The sequence below is a fragment of the Choloepus didactylus genome, chromosome 4 (genome assembly GCF_015220235.1).
Source record: "Choloepus didactylus isolate mChoDid1 chromosome 4, mChoDid1.pri, whole genome shotgun sequence".
NCBI lineage: Eukaryota > Metazoa > Chordata > Mammalia > Pilosa > Megalonychidae > Choloepus > Choloepus didactylus.
This window is the reverse complement of record NC_051310.1, coordinates 120,444,285-120,466,142: the sequence shown is the minus strand read 5'-3', so window position 1 is coordinate 120,466,142 and position 21,858 is coordinate 120,444,285. Positions and strand designations below refer to the sequence as shown.

The window sequence follows — 21,858 nt, the reverse complement described above, 5'->3', positions numbered from 1 at the left end:
CATATAACTCTGATACAACTCTGTTAAATCTGTTAAATCTCAATTCTGCAGACACAGCTGGAATCAATCCAGAATTTGGATCATGAAACCTCTTGATAATATCATTTACCTTTTAATAAGGTAACTTAAAATTTAAAGTGTAAATTGGTAAACAAGTTTAGAAGCAGGATCAGCATTTGCAAAACATTGACCAATGGACAAATTCTGTGTATTGACACTGGTATGATGTACAGATGATTTTGAAATGCTTGTTGGTATTCACCTTCAATTGACCATTTTTTATTAGGAACTCAATACATGTGGTTTCTTGACTCTCTTCCCACCCCATTAAAAATAGTATACTGAAGCAGATTAAAGGAGATGCTTTCCTTTTTTAATATTGCAATAAAAGAAATAAATGTTTTAGACTTAAACTTGTTTTTCTTCTGTCACAAAAATAACTCATGTGCACTCTAAAATTTTCAAACTGTACAGAGTGTTATAAAATGAAAAGTTAAAAGCTCCTATTCCCCACATCCCACTAATCTTAATACCACAGAGGTAGCTTATTATAAAGCCTTTCAGAAATCTTTTAGCTGTGAACACACATGCATGTGTCTCTCCCCTAAAGAAAAAGCAGGGGCTCATATTAAACATTGCTCACTATTTTGCTTTTTTCTTTTTTTGTTTAATAGTGTAAATGTAATTTTTTTTTATATTAGCACAAACTAGTCTAACTCAGTGTTTTTAATAATACCCTTATGGTATTCAGTCCTGTTGATGGACATTCAAGTCGTTTGTAGTCTTTCCATAGGATAAATTCCCAGGAGTGAAATTGCTGGGTCCAACAGACAAACCTTTCAAGTAAATACTGTTACATTTACCTCCAAGATACTGTTTTCCTTATTGAGGTGTATGAGAATGAAGGTATGAAATCTGATTGTATTCCTTACTGTTAGAGACATTTGACTAAAACCCTGTTCTGGACTCTTTTCCTATAGTGGAGAATATTTATATATTCTCTTCCTTTCCTTGGACTTTTTTTTTTTTTTTTTTTAACATCTCCAATATGCGTTAATTCATATGTGAAATATCTATTTGTTGAATCTTTCTTCATTTAAATATAACTGGGGAGGTGTGGTACAGTAAGTAGAGTACTGGTTTTAGAGTTAGACAAATCTGAGCTGACCTCCCAGATTCAACTAGCTTATTGGCTTTGGGCAAGTCATTTCATAACTCTCTTCCTCAGTTTCCTCACATTTGTAAAATAGGAATAATTCTTGGCTAGAAATTATAAAACTTAGGCCCAAGTAAATAATTTGCTGTTTTTAAAGTGCATTTATTTGTATATCAACAGTGCTAGTGCAATAAGAAATATGACTGCTTTTGAAAAGTTATGCTGTTGAAGTGATGACAATTGTACTTGAAATGCTGTCATCTAAAAGTTTGTTAATAAGATATATAAATATGGCTACTTATGATTAATTAAGTGATATAAAGCTAAGAATTTAGTGATTAACTGTTATTAATCTGAATGTAACATTGAGCTTTTAGGAAACAATATCAAGAAGTTTTTTTTTTTTTACTAGCAAAAACATATAATCAAATAGAAAGAGAAAAGGTCTGTGGGAATGTAGACCATGTCACCCTTCTGCAATTGTCAGTACTTTTTTACTTAGAGCAACAGTGAATTAAATTTGTGGCTGAAGTTGATTAAATTGATACATTCTGGAACAGAATTTAAAATTTTATAATATTTGAACAGTATGCTCTCATATTGAATGATTATAGAGCTAGAAACTGATGGAAAACTAGAAAAAAATGCTGTGAATTTAAGGAAAGATAGTTCACAATGATAAAACATAGTGAATTCTTTTTTATGAGCAGGAAGTATGAACTTTGTATCTTCTTGAAGAGTAAAGCACTGATTTGAAAACATTTCTTAGAAAAGTGGTGTAAAAATTAGTCTCACAGCTTACATTGAGTTTCGTGCCAAGTGTCCTTTAAATGCATACTAACAAGGCTCCTTTTGAAAATATGACTGCATTTGTGGTTATGTAACTTTTACCATTGCTGAACGGATAAAAATAGAAATTGGAGGAAGTCTTTCTGCAGTGAAACTAGAGAATGGCCACAGCTCCAGACCAGTCTATCAAGAAAATCTTCCAAATAACATGAAATTTGAACTGAATCATAGGAGTAGACAAACAGTTTTTCACATATCAAATACTTGCAGATCTCTCAGAAAACAGAGGGATCTAGCAACAGTCCTTTACTTTGAAACAAAAGATTCAGAATGACAATGTGTATTTCAAGAAATAAGGGACATTATCTAATTTTATTAAGGGCTTATTTCCATGGCAGGGAAATGGCAAATGAACCTCTTCATCTTGATTGTAGCACAGGAAAAATGGGATGGAGCAGGGAGAGATAGGAAGCAGCAAAAAAAGAATCTCTGTAGTCTTTCCTGGAAGGATTCTCAAGTCCCTTTGTTCTAAATAGCTCCCTCTAACCAATAAATCATAAAGAAAAACTAGATATAGATATAGATATAGATAGATAGATAGATAGATAATTTGTGTAAAAAAACCAAACTTGTGTTTGGTGATAAATAAAAAAGACATTAGAAAAATATTTATACACCATTGTGACAAAGTATACATTACCCATATATTCAAAGAATTCTTATACATCTGTAATAAATAACCCAGTAAGATAAGCATATGAATAGGTAATTCTAAGAAGAACAAATAGTAAGTGGTCAATTAATACAGGTTTTTCTCAGATTGGCATTTATTTTTAAAATATGGCGATAGCGTGGAGTTAATCAGGCACTCTCATACTATTGATGGGAATATTGATTATGGTAGTAACCTTTTGGGAAGGCTATTTTGTCAATGTATATCTGAATTTAAATTCTCTCAGACCCAGAAATTCTGCTTACAGGAATTTATGCTATAAAAACTGTCCATGAGTAATGTGTTTGTGTGTATTCATATATATGCATGCATGAGAGAGAGAGACATTAAAATGAGCATGAAGGATCATACACACAGATGGTGATTGAAGCATAAGGGGTGCTTTCGATTCTTATCAGTGAGAATTTCTTCAATAAATTTTAGTACATTCTTATAGTAGAATTGTTGTCAAATTGAATGAAGTAAAGCTCTATGTACTGACATGAAAAAATATCCAAGATTATTCAAAGAAAAAGCAGGTTGCAAAGTAGAATATAATAACACTATACTCAATGGTGAAAGACTGAAAGCCTTTCTTCCCCCACTGATGTCAGGAACAAGACAAGAATGCCTTTTTCAACACTGCTATTCAACATTATACTGAACATCCATGCCAGAGGAATTAGACAAGGAAAAGAAATAAAAGACATCCAAATTGGAAAAGAAGAAGTAAAACTATATTTGCAGATGACATGATCCTTTATATATAAAAACCCCAAAGAATCCATAAGAAAGCTACTAGAACTAATAAATGAATTCAGCAAAATTGCAGGCTACAAGATTAACATGCAAAAATCAGTTGTGTTTTTGTACACCAGCAAAGGGTGTTCTGAAATGGGAATTAAAAAAAAAATTCCTTTCACAAAAGCTTCTAAAGAATAAAATACTTAGGAATAAATTTAACCAAGAAAGTGAAGGACTTGTATATTGAAATGTACATAATATGGCTGAAAAATTAAAGAAGACCTAAATAAATGGCAAGGCATCACACATGTTCATGGATAGGAAGACTTAGTATTCAGATGTCAGTACTATCCAAAGCGACTTACAGATTCAATGCAATACCTATCAAATCTCATCAGCCTGTTTACAGGAATTGGAAAAGCCGATTCTGAAGTTCATAAGTAATCGTAAGAGGCCTCAAATAACCAAATCAGTATTGCAAAGGAAGAACAAACTTTGAGGATTCACATTTTCAGATTTCAAAACTTAACACAAAGTGACGATAATTAAAACGGTGGGGTACCAGCATAGGGATAGACATACAGACTGATGGAGTAGAATTCAGAGTCTAAAAATAAACCCTTACACATGGCCAGTTGATTTTCAAAAAGGGCACCCAGTCCATTAAATAGAGAAGGAATAGTCTTCCACAAATGGGGCTGGGAAAACTGAATATTCACTTGAAAAAGAATTAAGTTTGTCCCCTACCTCATTCTGTTTACAAAGACATAAACATAAGAGCTAAAACCATAAAACTCTTAGAAGAAAACATAACTTTGGATTTATTGGTGGTTTCTTAGATATGACACCAAAAGCACAAAAGATAAAACAGATCACAAAACTAAAAATGTACACGAAAGGACATGTATCAAGAAAGTAGAAGGAAAACCTACAGACTGGGTGAAAATAATTGCTAACTAACCATGTATCTAATAAGGGGTTCATATGAAAATATGTAAAGAACTGTACAACTCAACAAGGCAACCCAATTTAAAAATGGGTAAAGGAATTGAATAAACATTTCTTCAAAGAAGATATACAGATGGTCAATAAAGCACATGAAAAGATGCTAATCATTATTGGTCATCAAGTTAATGCAAATCAAAGCCACCATGAAGTATCACTTCACACCCATGAGGATGGCTATTAGTAAAAATCAGGGGGGTTGTTACTGCTTAATAGATACAGAGATTCTATTTGAGGTGATGAAAAAGTTTGGGTAATGAATGTTGGTGATAGCTCAATATTATGATTATAATTAATACCACTGCATTGTTCACTTGAAAGTGGTTAAAATGGGAAGTTTTGAGTTGTATGTGTTACTGCAATAAAAAGCTTTAAAAAGCAAAGCAAAATGAAAGAAAAAAAAACACCAAAATGTATATTTGAACATTAAGTATACATAAAAATCCAATATATGCTAGTATGTTGGTGTATACAGTAGGAATATATAATATCAATATATAATCAACTGCAGGGTGCCTATGTAACATATATTAAATGTTTTTTTTGCAGATTCTTCTTTGACAAGACCACTTCATCATCAAGCCTCTGCCTGCCCCCACTCTCATGGAAACCCTCCTCCTCAGACTCAGCCTCCACCTCAAGTGGATTATGTTATTCCTCATCCTGTACATGCTTTCCACTCTCAAATATCTTCTCATGCAACATCTCACCCCGTGGCACCCCCACCCCCAACTCATTTAGCCAGTGCAACTGCACCAATCCCTCAGCATCTTCCTCCTACACATCAGCCAATTTCACACCATATTCCAACTGCAGCACCTCCAGCACAAAGACTGCATCCTCATGAAGTGATGCAGAGAATGGAAGTTCAAAGGAGGAGAATGATGCAGCATCCAACGTATGTTTTGTGTTTCTAAAAACAAAATCATACTTTATTCCTTTTTCCTCCATTTTTGTTGGTCTTTAAAATGATAAAATCTCGTGTAAGCAGTAAAACTCTACTAAATCCTCAATTCATTAGGAAATTAATTAATTCTTTATTAATCAGATTTCTCCTCTACCTTATAGGTGGTTGGTCCATTTCTACAGAATTCCATAGTAAAGATTAATGTTCAAATTGATGATCTTAAGGAACAAGATCTAAAGCTTTCAGAGATTTAATTTGATTTATTTGAGTATTTATATGTTACTAAGCAGGCAGAAGACAAGTGTTAGTGGAATTTTCAGCTACTGTTACTGAGAAAACAGTCATCTTAATTTAGTTTATTTAAAATTTAAATATTAATAAAATATTGTACTCTCCAAATATTATGCAAAGATGGTCATTTCACTCCTTGTTTTCTTTTTATTATTAAGGTCTTATTATTTAATTTGGGGGCAGCAAATTCTGCTGGTTAAATCATACCTACCAGTTTTTGTAATGTAGTTTTATTGGAACACATAAAAACTTCATTTTTCTGCCTCATATGTTTGTGTTAAATAACTTTTTGTGCCTGCAGTATCTCCTGTCTGTAGAAACAAAAATATTTATTATTTGGCCCTTAACAGAAAATGTTTACAACTCTTAAAATAATGATACAACACTGTAATTTCATCCTTTAGTTGTGTAATGTAGATTTATGTAAGAATCTCTGGCTATTGCCATCACTCTAATATACTAACACTTTATAGAAAGGTGCCAGTTTAACAGGCATATCCTCCAGTATCTAGAAAATTGTTCTGAATTGTTAAGATTAAACATGCAAATCCACAAATGTGTTTGACACTAATAGAAAATAAGAATTAGACTACAAAAATGAATCACTGGGCCTGAATTTTTTTGTCTCATTTCTTTAGAATTTTATGTCCATTTGAATTTCTTTATGAATTTGATGGATCTTATAAGAGGAAATATAATAAACTGGGATGTAGAATATAGAGTGTGAATGTAGTTAATATCATTTCCTAGATTCGTTAACAGGTACTACGTGTTTTGAAAAAATACACAAGGTTAAAGATTTTTTTCCCTTAAAATTATCCATTAAATGGTTGTATGTTAATACAATGTGAAAATGAAGCAAAATAAAGTAGACTTCATTTTTCTGCCTCATATGTTTGTGTTAAATAACTTTTTGTGCCTGCAGTATCTCCTGAGGTGTTTAATTTGGAAAAACTTAATTTCTAATAATTTCCTATTATTCTCTTATTTAAAATATCTGCTGTAAAAAAGTCATATGAGATAATGTTAAAATTAGTTTTTCTTTGGATGATACCTGAATTGGAGACATTGGAATAAATGAGCAGTTAGAATGGGGGAGGGAAGCTTATAGTTTCTTAATTTATTTTTAATTTTTAAATACTTTTAATATTTTTATATTACATCTTTATAATTGATAGTTGTAGAATTAATTTTTTGCTTAATTTATAGATGTTTATAATAATAACACTAGAGTATTTTTGTCTACATTAAGAAATAACCAATTATTCAATTATTTCCAGTGGTCTTTTTATGTTCTGTGTTTCCAGGCGGGCACATGAACGCCCCCCACCCCATCCACACAGGATGCACCCAAACTATGGTCATGGGCATCATATTCATGTGCCTCAGACTATGTCTTCACATCCTCGACAGGCTCCAGAGAGATCTGCCTGGTCAGTATCGTGTTTGTTTCAAAGTTTTGCTCAGCAGCCTGTGGTAAAACTTCCTGGAGAGTGCTTTGTAGTGGAATGCCAAACAGGAGAGTGAAGTACAGAAACCTAATCCCCAGTTTAGATGTGAGGCACCATTTCTGAGCAAGTTGTTACAGATACCTGGAGAGAAAAGAACTTGCTCTGGTTCAGGGAACCATATCAAGCAGGAATAAAGCTTTTTTTCTGTTTTTCAGGGGTGTCTGTCACCAAAGTTAGCTCCTTAAACTGATCTACTTTTCACAACTTCTCTATCCACCCCTCCCCTTTGAACTCCAATTTTTTTCACCATCACCACTCCCCACCCTCACCCTACCACTAGCATTCTTCTAGACATGTGGTCTTTCCTAGAGTAATGGAAGCAGATTTGCATTGTTTTCTTTCTGAATCCCTTTTCTGCAGGCAAGTCATTGAGATCTTGATTAACAATGACTTTTGAGGCAGAACATGAAAAGAAAATAAATTAATGAAGATTTGGAATATACCAATTTTACACTTTGTAAAATTTTGTTTACCTTTGCTTTATGAAGTATAGAAATATTTGCTTTTCTAATTATCATTGATGCCAACAACACAGAGAAGCTATCCAGCAAACAAAAGCCCCAAGAAATCTATAACATTCAGATGAAACAAAAAGTAAATTTAATTTATGTTCTCAAGTAAAATCAGACTATTCTCTTAGAAAGGGACCTTGGGGCCATTCATTATATTTCCTTCCTTTGTAACCCAAAACTCAGCGGCTACAAATGCTTTGCTTCTCATGGTCACAAAATTGGATTTTTGAGTTTCAATTTCTGAAATGAATTTGAAATTCATTATTAAATATTTTGGGCTAAATTATCTTTTCCTCAGCCTTGTAAGTTAAGAAACTCTGGATTACCTTTTTAAATATAAACCTTATTTCCCTATTCCTTTTGATAATAAAGAGAATGTTAGGAAGGCTAAAGTTCAACTGTTCTCATTCTTTGTTAGGGAACTGGGAATTGAAGCTGGAGTGACTGCAGCTACTTATACACCTGGTGCATTGCATCCTCACTTGGCCCATTATCATGCACCTCCTCGACTTCATCACTTACAATTAGGAGCTCTTCCTTTAATGGTAAAATGGACATTTAAAGTTATTCTGACATGTTCTTCTAAAAATATTCTTCCTTTTCTACATTAATTATTTTATTGGAAATAATTTCTTTTTATATATTAGAGATGTTTTAGAATCTGTAGAATGATTATTCTTAGATGGATTTGTGCTATAAAAAGGTATTAGATGTATTGAAATCTCTTTGTAATTTGCATTGTAAAATGTAGTCTTCTTAATGAGTAGACAGAACATTTTTTTCTTCATATACTGAGATGATAATCTTGGTCCAGTGTTACTATGATATGGGCTTGAACTTATTTTTGTGATAAGTGGTAATGTTCTGTTCTGATGCATTCGTACTTTATTTTCTGATCTGTAAAAAGAATTATACTAATTCTCTGCACCTGATTTGAACATGTTCAGATTTTGTTGATACCAATTTGAGTGCTACAGAACACGTTTAGCAAGCATTTATTGAATACTTGTTATTTAATGGGTGCTTTGTAGTTCACAGTACATACTGTTATAAAAGTGGTATGGAGAAAGAGGTAGTTCTGTCTTGTGGAGGTAGAGGTACTGCAAGAAAGGTTTCAGAAAGCTTTATAGTACATGTGACTTCTAATCAGGATTTGAAATTGGGAATCGTGCTCCAACAGAGTTTACAGCATTTGAAGAGCTAACAAACAGCATATGTACCAATAACTCCCAGTAAGTTGGTGTTTCTAAAGCTTACAGTGATGATGAGGCAGCAGTAAGAAATAAAGCTTCTCTGCCGAAGGAAAAAAAAAATTGGACTCTGGAACCATTGAAGAGGGGTGTCCGGAACATATTTATGTTTTAGGAGTGATTTAATCAGATTGTGGTTGGAAAATAGATTTTGGGTGGGAAGAAACAAACTAGTTAGGTATATAGTGATATCATTTGCTAAGTTGGAAAGTATTAGAGGAGGTTTGGGAAAGAGGTTAATGAGTTAGGTTTTGGACATACTGAATCTGAGGTGTCCAATAGGAAGTTAAGTTTATAATGTGAACCTCTTATGATATTTGGATTAAAGATATATTTGTGGGGAGAATGATGTCATCAACATGGTGACAGAAGGCATCCCCTGAAAAAGCCTCCCAAGAAATTTAGTGAATAAAAGGACAAATCCCTCTTGCTTGGAACTCTGGAGGATGGTAGAGACTGGAGAAGGACTCTACAAATGCTGAATCAAAGAAACAGGAAACTCTCAGAATTCCATCCCAGACTGCTGGTCAGTTCCCATTCCCCTCCCCCTCACTTAGTCCCACACAGCTTGGGAATCACACAGAGGCAGCACAGCCCAGGTCCATCCCACTGTGGGCAGAGGCTGTAGAGAATTCACAGCAGCAAGTTAGAACTCCATGCATATCCAGGCACAGGGACCTAAGTGCACAGAGACCCAGAGTGAAAGACATGCTGCTGAAGAGTGCTGCATACAAAAGGTCCACCAAGGAAAAAGAGAGAGAGACCTGGATAGAAAGAACTGTTGTTCCTTCACTCAATCCAGTTTCAGTCAGCTGGACTTCCTAAAGGCAAAACAGACTTTTCTGAAGTGACCCACCTTTCTGGATTGACCCTTTCTGGCTCTCTGAGGTGGGATACCCTAACATGGAAGAAACTGGAGGCAGAAAAGCCATGCAGAATTAAAAAAGGGAGAGGAAGGGGAGGTTTAAACTCAACTGCTGTAAGACAGGACAGGTCCCAGAACTGAAAAGTTTAAGGAAAACGGAGCATTGAGTAGGGGAGAAAATTTAAACAAATCATAGGAGCTGGGGACAAAATCTGCACAAAAACAAACAGATCAAGATTCCTGGAGAAGGAATAGAGGAAAGGAAGCACTGTCCTGGAGATGAAAGAATTGCACAAAATGTATAATCCTTAAAATTGCACTGCATATCAAGGGCAAGAATCAGATGAAGAAGAGCTGAGAAAATCTGAACTGTTAAAGTATGGGCTGTTCTAAAGGTCTAGAGTAAGTTAGACTGAGAATCAAAAAAGAGCCTTAACACAAAGCCAATCAACAATAAAACCGTAGACAAGGGAGAAACAGACTTTCAGAGTTAACTCAAGATAATCAGATGCCTAGACATCAGCAAAAAATTATAAGCCATACTAAGAAATAGAAAGATATGGCTTAGTAAAGGGAACAAATTAAAACTTCAGAGGAGACTTAGAGGCTGGAACAACTAATCAAAGATGTTCAAGTAAATCTCCTAAATCAGTTCAAGGAAATGAAGGAAAATATGCATAAAGAGATAAAGAATATTGAGAAACAATGTGTGAGCATAAAGAAGAATTTGAAGCACTAGAAGCATAAAGCAGCAGATTCGAATAGGTAGAAGAAAGAATCAGTGAACTGGAAGGCAGGACAATTAAAATTATACAGTCAGAAGAACAGACAGAGGAAAGAACAGGAAAACTTGAGCAGTGTCTCAGGGATTTGAGTGACAGCACAAAGCATGCAAACATACGAATCATGGGAGTCCCAGAAGGAGAAGAGAAGGGAAACAGATAGGATATGTGAAGAAATAATGGCTGGAAACTCCCCAACTCGTTTGAAAGACATAAACGTACATGTCCAAGAAGCTCGGTTTACTCCAAACAGACTATATCCTGATAGACCTACTCCGAGATACATACTAATGAGCATGTCAAATGCCAAAGATAAAGACAGAGTTCTGAAAGCAGCAAGAGAAGGGCAGTTCATCATATATAAGGGATCTTCAATAAGACCACGTCCCAATTTCTCGACAGAAACCATGGAGGCAAGAAGGCAGTGGTATGATGTATTTAAGGTACTGAAAGAGAAAATCTGCCAGCTACAAATTCTATATCTGGCAAAACTGACTTCCAAGATGAGGGATTGTTTAAAATATTTACAGATAAACAGAAAGTGAAAGAGTTTGTCAACAAGAGATCAGCCGTACAAGAGTTACTAAAGGGAGTTCTGCAGGTTGAGAGGAAAAGACCAGAGAAGGTAGCTTGAAGTAGTGTGAAGAAATGGAAAATCATCAGTTTGGGTAGCCAAAAGGGTAAGTGCAAAACCAGATGGTACTTTACCCTCAATATACAACTCTACCCTTTAATTCTTGTAAGAATCAGAATACAATTGGACAAGAAAAAGGCGTATTTCCTGATAATGGATGTGCAAAATACAAAGTAGTAAAGTGGGACAAAAACAATATAAGGAGGAGAAACAGAAGAATATGGGAGTAGAGATCATGTATGCTATGGAAGCTAAGTTGGTATCTTTTCAAATTAGTAGGTTATAGATATAAGTTCTATAATATAAACCCCAAGGTAACCACAAAGAAAGTATTTTAAAAGTATACAGAAACAAATAAGAAAGGGATCAGTCAGATACATCACAAAAGATCAACAGTCCAGAAAAGGAGGTTGCAGTAAAGGAAAAGAGACAAAAAAAGATATGATATATAAAAACCAGAGGAAAAAAATGGCTGAAGTAACTACTGCCTTTACAGTAATAACACTAAATGTTAATGGATTTAACTCCCCAATCAAAAGACACATGTGGGCAGAATGGATAAAAAACCATGATCCAACTACAGGCTATTTACAAGAGACTCATCTTAGACCCAAAGATACAAACAGTTTGAAAGTTAAAGGATGGAAAAAGATATTCCATGCAAATAATAACCAAAAAAGAGCTAGGGTAGCTATACTAATATTGGACAAAATAGACTTTAACAAGAAGAACACTGTATATTACTAAAAGGGGCAATCCATCAAGAGAAAATAACAGTCATAAATCTTTATGCATATAACCACAGTGCCCCAAAATAAATGGGACAAACACAGGCAAAACTAAAGGGAGAAATAGACACTTCTATGATAATAGTTGGAGACTTCAATACACCACTCCCCAATAGATATAGAATGTCTAGACAGAAGATCAATAAGGAAGCAGAGAATTTGAAAAATATAATAAATGAACTAGACCTAGCAGGCAGATACAGAACATTATACCCCAAAACAGCAGGTATGCAAGATTGGTTTGACATAAGAAAATCAATTGATGTAGTACATCACAGCAACAAAACAAAAGGGGGAATAAACACACACATGATCATTTCAGTTGATGCAGAAAAGGTGTTTGACAAATTCCAGCATCCTTCTTGATAAAAACACTTAGAAAAATAGGAATAGAGGGAACCTCCTCAACATGATATGAGCATATATGAAAAACCTACAGCTAACATTGTACTCAGTGGTGAAAGACTGAAAGCTTTCCTCTAAGATCTGGAACAAGACAAGGATACCCACTGTCACCATTATTATTGAATACAACATTGTACTGGAAGTTCTTGCTAGAGCAGTTAGGCAAGAAAAAGAAAGAAAAGGCATCCAAATTGGAAAGGAAGACATAAAACTATTTCCAGATGATATGATCCTGTATATAGAAAGTCCTGAAAAATCAACAGCAAAACCCCTTGAGCGAATAAATTCAGCAAAGTGGGGGTAGAAGATCAACACACAAAAATCAGTAGTGTTTCTACACACTGGTAAAGAGCAAGCTGAGGGGGAAAGCAAGGAAAAAAATCCATTTACAATAGCAACTAAAAGAATCAATTATCTAGGAATAAATTTAACCAAGGAAGTGAAGGACTTGTGCACAGCAAATACAAAACCTTGCTAAAAGAAATCAAGAAGACCCAATTAAATGGGAGAACATTCCATGTTCGTGGATTGGTAGACTAAATATTGTTAATCTGCCCAAAATGATTTACAAATTCAACAAAATTCCATTCAGAATTCCAACAGCCTACTTTCCAGAAATGGAGGACTCACGCTTCCTGAATTTAAAGCATATTACAAAGCTACAATGGTCAAAACACATGATAATGGCACAAGGATAGATATACCAACTAATGGACTGGAATTGAGAGTTCAAAAATAGACCTTCACACCTATGGCCAGCTGATTTTTGACAGAGCTGCCAAATCCACCCACTTGGGAATGGAATAGTCTCTTCAACAAATGGTGCTGGAAGAACTGGCTATCTATATGCAAATGAATGAAAGAGGACCCCTATCTCACACCATTTACAACAATTAACTCAGAATGATCAAAGACCTAAATATAAGAGCCAGGAGTATAAAACTCCTAGATGAAAATGTAGGGAAACATTCAGTATCTTGTGTTAGGGAATAATTTCTTAGACTTTTTCTTTAGAGCACAAGCAACTAAAGAAACTGTAGATAAATGGAACCGCCTCAAAATTAAAAACTTTTGAGCATCAGGAAAGTAAAAAGGCAACCTAGTCAATGGGAGAAAATGTTTGGAAAGCGCATATCTGGTAAGGGTTTAATATCTAGAATATATAAAGAAATCCTACAATTCAGTGATAAAGTGACAACCCAATTTAAAAGTGAGTGAAAAAAAAAATGAGTAAAAGACTACAATAGACATTTCTGCAAAGATTATATACAAATGGCTAAAAAGCACACGAGAAGCTGCTCAGCATCACTAGATATTAGGGAAATGCAAATCAAAACCACAATGAGATATTTCACACCTATTAGAATGGATACTATTTAAAAAAAAAAAAAAGCAAATTACAAGTGTTGGAGAGGATGTGGAGAAATAGAAACACTCCTTCATTGCTGATAGGAATGTAAAATGTGCAGTTGCTGTGGAAAACAATTTGACAATTCCTCGGGAAGCCAAATATAGAATTACCATATGATGAAGCAATTCCACTATTAGGTATATACCCAGAAAAATTGAAAGCAGGGACTTAAACAGTTATTTTCACGCTGATGTTCATAGTGGCAGTATTCACAATTGCCAAAAGATGGAAGCAACCCAAGTGTTCATTATTCGATGATTGGATAAACAAAATGTGATATATACTTCTGAAGCAATATTATTCAGCTATAAAAAGGAGTGAAGTCCTGATGCATGCAACAACATGGATGAACCTTGAGGAAACTGGACAAAAGGACAAATACTATATAATCTCACTGATATGAACTAATTATAATCTAACTCATAGAGATAAGATCTAGAGTATTGGTTACCAGGCGATAGATTGGAGTAGAGAATAGGGAGCTGATGCTTAATTTTTACGGAATTTCTATTTAGATTGATTGTAAAGATTTGGGTATGGCTGGTGGTGATGTTAGCACATTATTGTGAGTATTACTAACAGCTCTGAGTTATGTATGTCAATGTGGTGAAAGGAAGTTTTGGGTTGTGTATGTTACTAGAATGAAAGTTTGATGATAAAGCAAATAGGACTAGATAACAGTGAACCCTGTTGTGGATGATGGATTGGGGTTAATGGTACAAGTATAAGAATGTTCTTTCGTGAATTATAACAAATGTGTGACACTAATACAAGATGTTAATAATAGGGTGGTATATGGAGAAAAAATATACCTAATAAAAACTATGGACTGTAGTTAATAGTGCTATTTTAATATTCTTTCATCAGTTGTAACAAAGGTATCACACTAATGGAAAGTATCAACAATTGGGTGTACACGGACACATTGTAATTTTTACATGACTTTTCTGTTAACCTACAACTTCTCTAATTAAAAAATATTAATTTAATAAATATTTATGTTGTGATGTGTCAGTGTATAGTGGCAAGTGAATCCATGGAAGAGAATTAGATATTCCAGGAAAAATGTGTACAGTGATGAGGGTGAAAAAACATTGGGGAATGATAGTACTGGATTTAGATGACAATACTGTACTTCAATTATACGATTCTGAGGACTGGCTAGAGTAGTACCTTTCCCCAAGAAGATAAAGTTTGAAAGTGTTGAATGCATTTGACATTTATGTGATTATTGGTGGCTTTTGTCAGAGTGGTTTCAGTAACGGTGAGGGATGGAGATAGGTGCTTCTTAGTTTGCAGTAAGCAATGAAAGGAAGGAAAATGTAGAGAAAGTGAATATAAACTACTTGCTCTAGAAGCTTGGCTGTGACGGGAAAGTGACAAATAGGGTTGGCAATAGGTCCAGGATTAAGGAGAAAAGTTTTGGTTTGGAAAAACTTGAAGGTATTTTTAGATTTTAAAACAGAAAACCAGCAGAGAGGACTCAATTGAAGTTATAGACGGAGAGGGGTGGGTAATAGTTAATTAAGCAGGATCCAGGATGGGGAAACAGGAGATGATGGGAGTGGGTGATGGTGATTAATTGTGATTAGGACAAAGGGGAAGCTCATTCATAAATATTAGAGGAAAGAAACTATGAGGGGATGTTTGGGGTAAGTGCAGATTTAGATAATTTGGGGGCAGGCATTCCTTTCTCAATTCTTCACTTTCCTTGGAGATGTGTAGGAAGTTGGGTTATCTGGAAAGAGGTGGATAGTATTGATCCTGGTCTTAAGGAAAGTTGCAAATAATTTAAATAGTAGACTATTTGAAGGTTAAAAGTTACTGTTTTCTTATTTTAAATTCTTTTCCCCGTATCACTTGTCTGTTAAATCTGTAAAACCTGCTAGAAGTGTGTTATGATTCAAAGAAGGCTGATTAAAAAATAATTTTGAAGATTATTATTTATAATGAATCTCCATTCCCTATTCCTTAATAAAAAATTAGAAAACACTTTTAAATAAGAAAGCAATCAATTAAGAAAAGGGTATAGGAGATCTTTGGTTGTTAGGGGTGTGAGGATGGCAAATTAAACTTATGTCTTGAAATCAAGTTTGGTTGGAAAATTCTATACATTTTTATTTCTTATTATTGTTTAAATAAAACTCTCTGACAAAATCTTAAGAAATCTTTATTCCCTTCAAGTGTGGGCTACTAAGAGCATCAGGCTTAAGTTTGGGTATTTTCTAAATAGATTCTTTGTGCAAACTAAATCAAGTAGAAGAAAGACTACCTGTTATCTCATTAAACAGCTATTTCTTCTGTTTATATTTAAAGAGTTCCCTGTGCTGTTACAGTATGCTTAGGTGGTGTTATGTGTACTTACTGAAGTTGAATTTTATGAGTAGTTGAATGGAGAGAATTGAGTGTCTTGAGTTATTCAATCTTAACAGTAAAACACAAGTCAATTTGTAATTGATTTAGCATCTCTCTTCTGTTAAAATAGGTTCCTGACATGGCAGGCTATCCTCACATCCGTTACATCTCATCAGGATTAGATGGAACATCATTCAGAGGTCCTTTCAGGGGCAACTTTGAGGTATGAAATAAAATGAATGTAGATATTTGTCATGGTAATTTTAATACAGAGTGAGTATATATGTATCATTAGTATTCACAAGTATAGGTCTGCTGTAGTGGCTGGGAATCAGATAGCACTACAATGTCTGAATTTATGATATTGCTTCTGGTGGTTATAAGAGAAAGATATATAAGCAACAGTAAGTGTGGAGGGAACCATAATGTTTTTGGTTGAGGTTAATTTCTAGAGAAAATTGCTGGAGAAAAAGAAACCTAAGTAATTCAATTTGAAGCTAAATATTTTCTCGTTTGAATTTTCAGTGGGAACAAATCATTCAAATATAATTTAAAGTTTTGGTTTGTTTTTTCATGTAAATTTGGAAGTTGGAGTCAGTGTGACTTATCAGAACTCTTGCTGTTTGATTTGTTTTCCCCTTTTACTAGAATGATTTTATTTTCTACATACGTATATACCCACCTACCTACAGAGTACCATGTGGTAATATTGTTGCCTTAATTTATAAGGATAACTTTGCCATATTACTTCTGTCAGCTGAGAAAAAAATTATAAACAACCATTCACCTTACTTACTGTATATAAGAAAAATTTATATACATCATGTATTTTATCATATACAAGGTTTTTGAATAATGTATTTACATTGCAAGTTTATAAATATGGGAAGTTTATTGCTTTGACAATATTGACAGTACTTTTCAAAGTATCTTGACCTTTAATACTAGTTATTTTTCACTTTCAGGAACTGATTCATTTGGAAGAAAGATTAGGAAATGTCAATCGTGGAGCATCCCAGGGGACAATTGAAAGATGTACATATCCACATAAATACAAAAAGGTAAGAATTTATTCTTTGTAACTTCTAAAATATTGAAATTCATTAACCTTTAATATGGCAAGCCATCTGAATCTGTGGACTGTAGCAACTACATTATTTATTATTAAGGCAGTGTATGCACATAGTTTAACAAGAAAGAAAGAGTGCAAAAATATCCACCCTGATTCTCTCTCCCAGTGCAGACTCCAGTCTTCCTTCACAGAAGTGAAATCATGGTTAATTACTTGGGTATTCGTTCAGATAATTTTATGTGCTTATAAAAACGTGCTTATGTACATTATCTTCCACTCTTTAAAAAAACAGAAATGGGATGAAATTATACACACACTTTTGCACATTGCCTTTGCATTCTGTATCAGCCCCCACAGATCAGCCATATTCTTCTCAATTGCCATGCTGAATTCCATCATGTGGCAGTACCATAATTTATTTAACAAGTCACTTATTTTGATGGGCATTGTTCATAGCAATGCTGTATACCATACAGAGAATAATAATAAAGTGTGAAATTTACTGTTCTTTATATTTTCCATCCTTTTTCTAAAGGTGTTAATGAGGTATTACCATTAAATTTAAGTCCTTTTAATTGTTTTAGCTAAATACTGTAACACTAATTTTTATGAATGTTATTTGAAACATTTGTAAAATAAAATTTCTTTAGGTATGTTTATGATAAGTACAGAAATAGTTTATATTGTGTAAGTATCTGGATTAAAAGTAGTAGATTTCAAAAAATGAATTTCCGTTACGTTTGATTTTGCTTGATGCTGATTAAGGGTAAAATAGAATACTTAATTGATGATAATCACTTAATGCAAACATTATTAATTCATGATAGTCTTATCTGGGAAATAAGTTGTGGGCAAATGTGTAGTTTTGTTTTGTTTTGTTTTTGAAATAAGCACTGACTTTACTCAGTTGTTCAATAATGTCATCTCTACTAATAAGGTAACAACTGATTGGTTCTCACAGAGGAAACTGCACTGCAAACAAGATGGGGAAGAAGGGACTGAGGAAGACACAGAGGAAAAGTGTACTATCTGTTTATCTATTTTAGAGGAAGGTGAAGATGTGAGGTAACTAGATATTAATTATCTAAAACCCATTGCCAAAACTGTACAAGCAGCTTTATTTGGAAATAGACTAGAAACCAAGTAAGGATTGAACCTGACATACCCTGTCACCTATCTCTATCATGTAGAATTGACTTTTTATAGTGAATGAAAGCATAAAAAGGGGTGGTGATAGGAAGTATATTGCCCTGTTTAGGACCACACCACAGCTTGCCCAGTGGTCAAAATTGTCTTCTGTTGCTGCCACTCAGGATATCAGTATTGAACTTTGTCTTTTATAAATCTTGCAGAAGGGAAAACGTGAGAGGCTTTGGAGGCCTAGACAGTTATACTTACATATTTACCAAAGCTTAAAAGGGGACAGATTAGCTCTGCGCAGTTTGTTTTACAGTATCTTTTATAAATTGATTTTGTCCTTAAATTTCCTGTCTGGCTTGAAGAACTATTCCCTTCTTGCACCTTTGTGATGTAGATAAATGTTACTATGAAAAACCAGTGTTTACTTTAGGGATTTTTTAAAACAATCTCTTAAGTAATTGTTTTGTTCCTATTCTGTTTTATTTTTTTTTTTCCTTTAATGCAATATATACCATATGCAACAAGGTCTGTAATATATCTAACAGAACCATGTGGTGATTTTGCTGCCCTAATTGGTAAGGGTTAACTTTTGCCATATGTGTTCAGTTAGCTGGGGAAAAAAATAGAGTAGTTTATTTTATCATATATAAGCTTATTTGAATACTGTATTTCCAGTAGAGGTTTATAAATATGGAAGTTAATTGTTTTTACAGTATTGACAATACTGTTCAAGGTGTAATCATTGATCAAGAATTGGAACACCTCTTCATAGCTACAAAAATATTAGGAAGTCTGGAGATGTATGATAATTCTTAACAGTAGAAAGAAGTAAAAATAGACACTTGAGTCAGTAACTTTTATTCCACCCTGCTTAAATTTAATGTTACTCTGTCTTTTCTGGAGTCAGTTTCTAATCCATGACTTGGTATGATGAGCGAAAATAAGCATTTCTTTTTAACCTGTCTATAAAAGAGTAATGTAGTATTAAGTCGATATAACAGTAATATGAAAACAATATTACTAACCTTTAATTATGTACTTAAGTTTAATATATAAAGATCCTTTAGGTAGAAAATGATAATATTACATATTAAGACATTTCCTTAATTAGGACAGCAAGCTGCTATAGATTTATGAGTTCTAATGTTTTTGAGAGAGAATTGAGAAATTCTTTAAAGTGCTTCGCAAATGTGAAGTGATGATTTGATAGTAAAAATATATTTGCACTACTATAAAACAGAACATACTGCCAACTCTAGTCATTGGCAACTCATATAGAAACAAAACTGAAATAACTTCCACTGTAATTCTTATTCTTATAATTCTTGAGATTTTATATTATTTACATCCATAGCTGTGACAGTCAATTATCTAGGCCATTTATACATTATATTACCAAGAGCGCTAATTTAATGTGTCTGACTCTCTGTAGAGTTTTTCTTAACAGAAGAGAAAGGCGCCTTGTAACTTGTAACACTACTGAATTTTTACATATATAATTTTAAAAAAATATAATGCCACATGCAGTTGTCCTAAAATTAATTTTTTCTTTTTGTTTTGTCACTAATAGACGCCTTCCATGTATGCACCTTTTCCACCAAGTATGTGTTGACCAGTGGTTGATTACCAATAAGAAGTGCCCCATATGCAGAGTGGACATTGAGGCCCAGCTGCCAAGTGAAAGTTGACACCGTGTTTCAGAACTCTTGCCCTCCCTTTCATTCCCCTCCTTCCTGGTACTGCAGTCAACCAAAGATGGCATGACTTACCTGCGCAGATTTGGAAGCATTGAACTTAGAGTGCTGGCTCTGCTATATGGTACAACTAATGCTAGACCTACAGTTTATGTATACAGTTGATTTTGATGTATTTATAAAAGCTTTTTTTTTCTAGATTTGACATTTTTCTTGTATCATTTTACTGTATTTTTGCATGGTTCCTTGTATTGCATTTCTTTGCACATATTATGGGCTTGTGACCCTAAACTTGCAGGCAAGATTAGCTGCTTCAGTAAGTAGAATTGTGTGGTCTTTTTGTTTTTTTACATAGTACCAGGCCTTGAGAATTATGATTTTTTTTATCCATTACTAACCTTTAATTTAATCAATCATGTACTTTAGTTTAATGTGTAAAAATCCTCTAGCAAACGATAATATTGTATATTAAGACATTCCTTAATTAGAACAAAATGGCTGCTGTATATTTACAATATGGAGTTCTGGGTTAAATACCATCCTTAATACTGGGAACAGAATACAAACCATATTCAATCAGATGCAGGTGGTATTCACATCACCAGAGTGATCACTATGAATTTTCTTGGTGTATCCTTTTCCTTTCAGTACAGTGCAGATATAATTGAATATTGATATATATTTAGACTGCTGTTCTGGTTGTATTTATCTTTTTCCTACATCGTTTAGAAATTTATTTCCCTCATTCAATTTTTGCTGCTGTGAAACAGCTCTAATGAACACTAAATGTTAATTTCAATTAGCTGGATTGTACGTACTTGCAGATTTAACAGAATTTTAGGGGAATTGAAAAAGACATAGAATTTTGTTCAGTCTTCTATAAGCAAGTATAGGTAAGATATCTGCTTACACTGATTTTATAAACACATTCAGTCAAGATTTAGAATTGCAGTCATTGGCAGGTATCTATGCATTCATAGGTCCCAGGATCACTTTTAAGGAATTTTTACTAGTTTAAAGATAAATAAAGTCAGCTGAATCTACGTGTCTCCTGTTTTATTTCTCTAAACTTGAAAAACAGTAAATCTGCAGACACTGTGAGGCACAAATTATACTGTCAACCTACTGTTGCTCTGGATATAGATTCCCACTTCTTACCTTACCAAGAGTCGATCACTGATTTAAAATTTTTAATTTCTATAGTTGAAGATTTACTGCATAATATAGAATATGAAGTTAACATACTAACATTTCTCCTTTGGAGAAAGTTTTAATCTACTTCAGGATGCATATTATCAAGATACTTTCATATACAGGATAGCCTAATTTTATTTGTTTAAATATGCTTACTATGCCCCAGATTGCAAATGCATCCAGTCAGTAATATCACTGTCTGTATGTATGTGGAAGACATGTTCCCATGGATCATATGTGAAGATGTCAATAAGCTTGCATTAAGCCACCTGCTTTGTAAGTGGATTAATTAATAAATAACTTCTATTTCTATTGTCTTTGTGTTTCATGATTAGTTTTTATAAAATAGTTTACATTAAACCACTTGAAATTTAAAAAATCAGATTGATATTTGCATAACGTTGTGTTTCTATTCATTCAGTAATGACTACTTTCCTTTTTTAATTAGTAAATTTTACATTGTAGTAATTGTCAATATCAAGATGCCTCAACATAGTATGTGTGGAAATGGAGGATAGATTTATGGTTAAGAAATTTGGATATAAAATAAATCACACTTTTTAAAAGTATACTTGATGATTAAGGTGCAGTTGTAGAAGATCAGGGGAGAGTTAGAGAAACCCATATCTGCCACCTTAGTA

The 21,858-nt window shown here is 33.7% G+C and overlaps 1 protein-coding gene across 9 annotated transcripts in view; it reads left to right on the top strand.

The window, feature by feature from the left end:
- The window catches only part of RNF111 (ring finger protein 111), a 180,368-nt gene extending 158,834 nt beyond the window's left edge, over positions 1-21,534 (top strand). For 6 of the 9 annotated variants that reach the window (XM_037833825.1, XM_037833830.1, XM_037833831.1 and 3 more), the window contains 7 exons: positions 4,956-5,304; positions 6,885-7,037; positions 8,046-8,172; positions 16,248-16,340; positions 17,083-17,178; positions 18,127-18,254; positions 19,900-21,534. In XM_037833825.1, coding sequence (XP_037689753.1) covers positions 4,956-5,304; positions 6,885-7,037; positions 8,046-8,172; positions 16,248-16,340; positions 17,083-17,178; positions 18,127-18,254; positions 19,900-20,017 — 1,064 coding nt within the window. In that variant the 3' untranslated portion in view covers positions 20,018-21,534. The remainder of the gene's footprint in view (positions 1-4,955; positions 5,305-6,884; positions 7,038-8,045; positions 8,173-16,247; positions 16,341-17,082; positions 17,179-18,126; positions 18,255-19,899) is intronic. The other 3 variants (XM_037833829.1, XM_037833827.1, XM_037833826.1) reach the window with 3 other exon arrangements.
- The last annotated feature ends 324 nt before the right edge of the window (positions 21,535-21,858 follow it).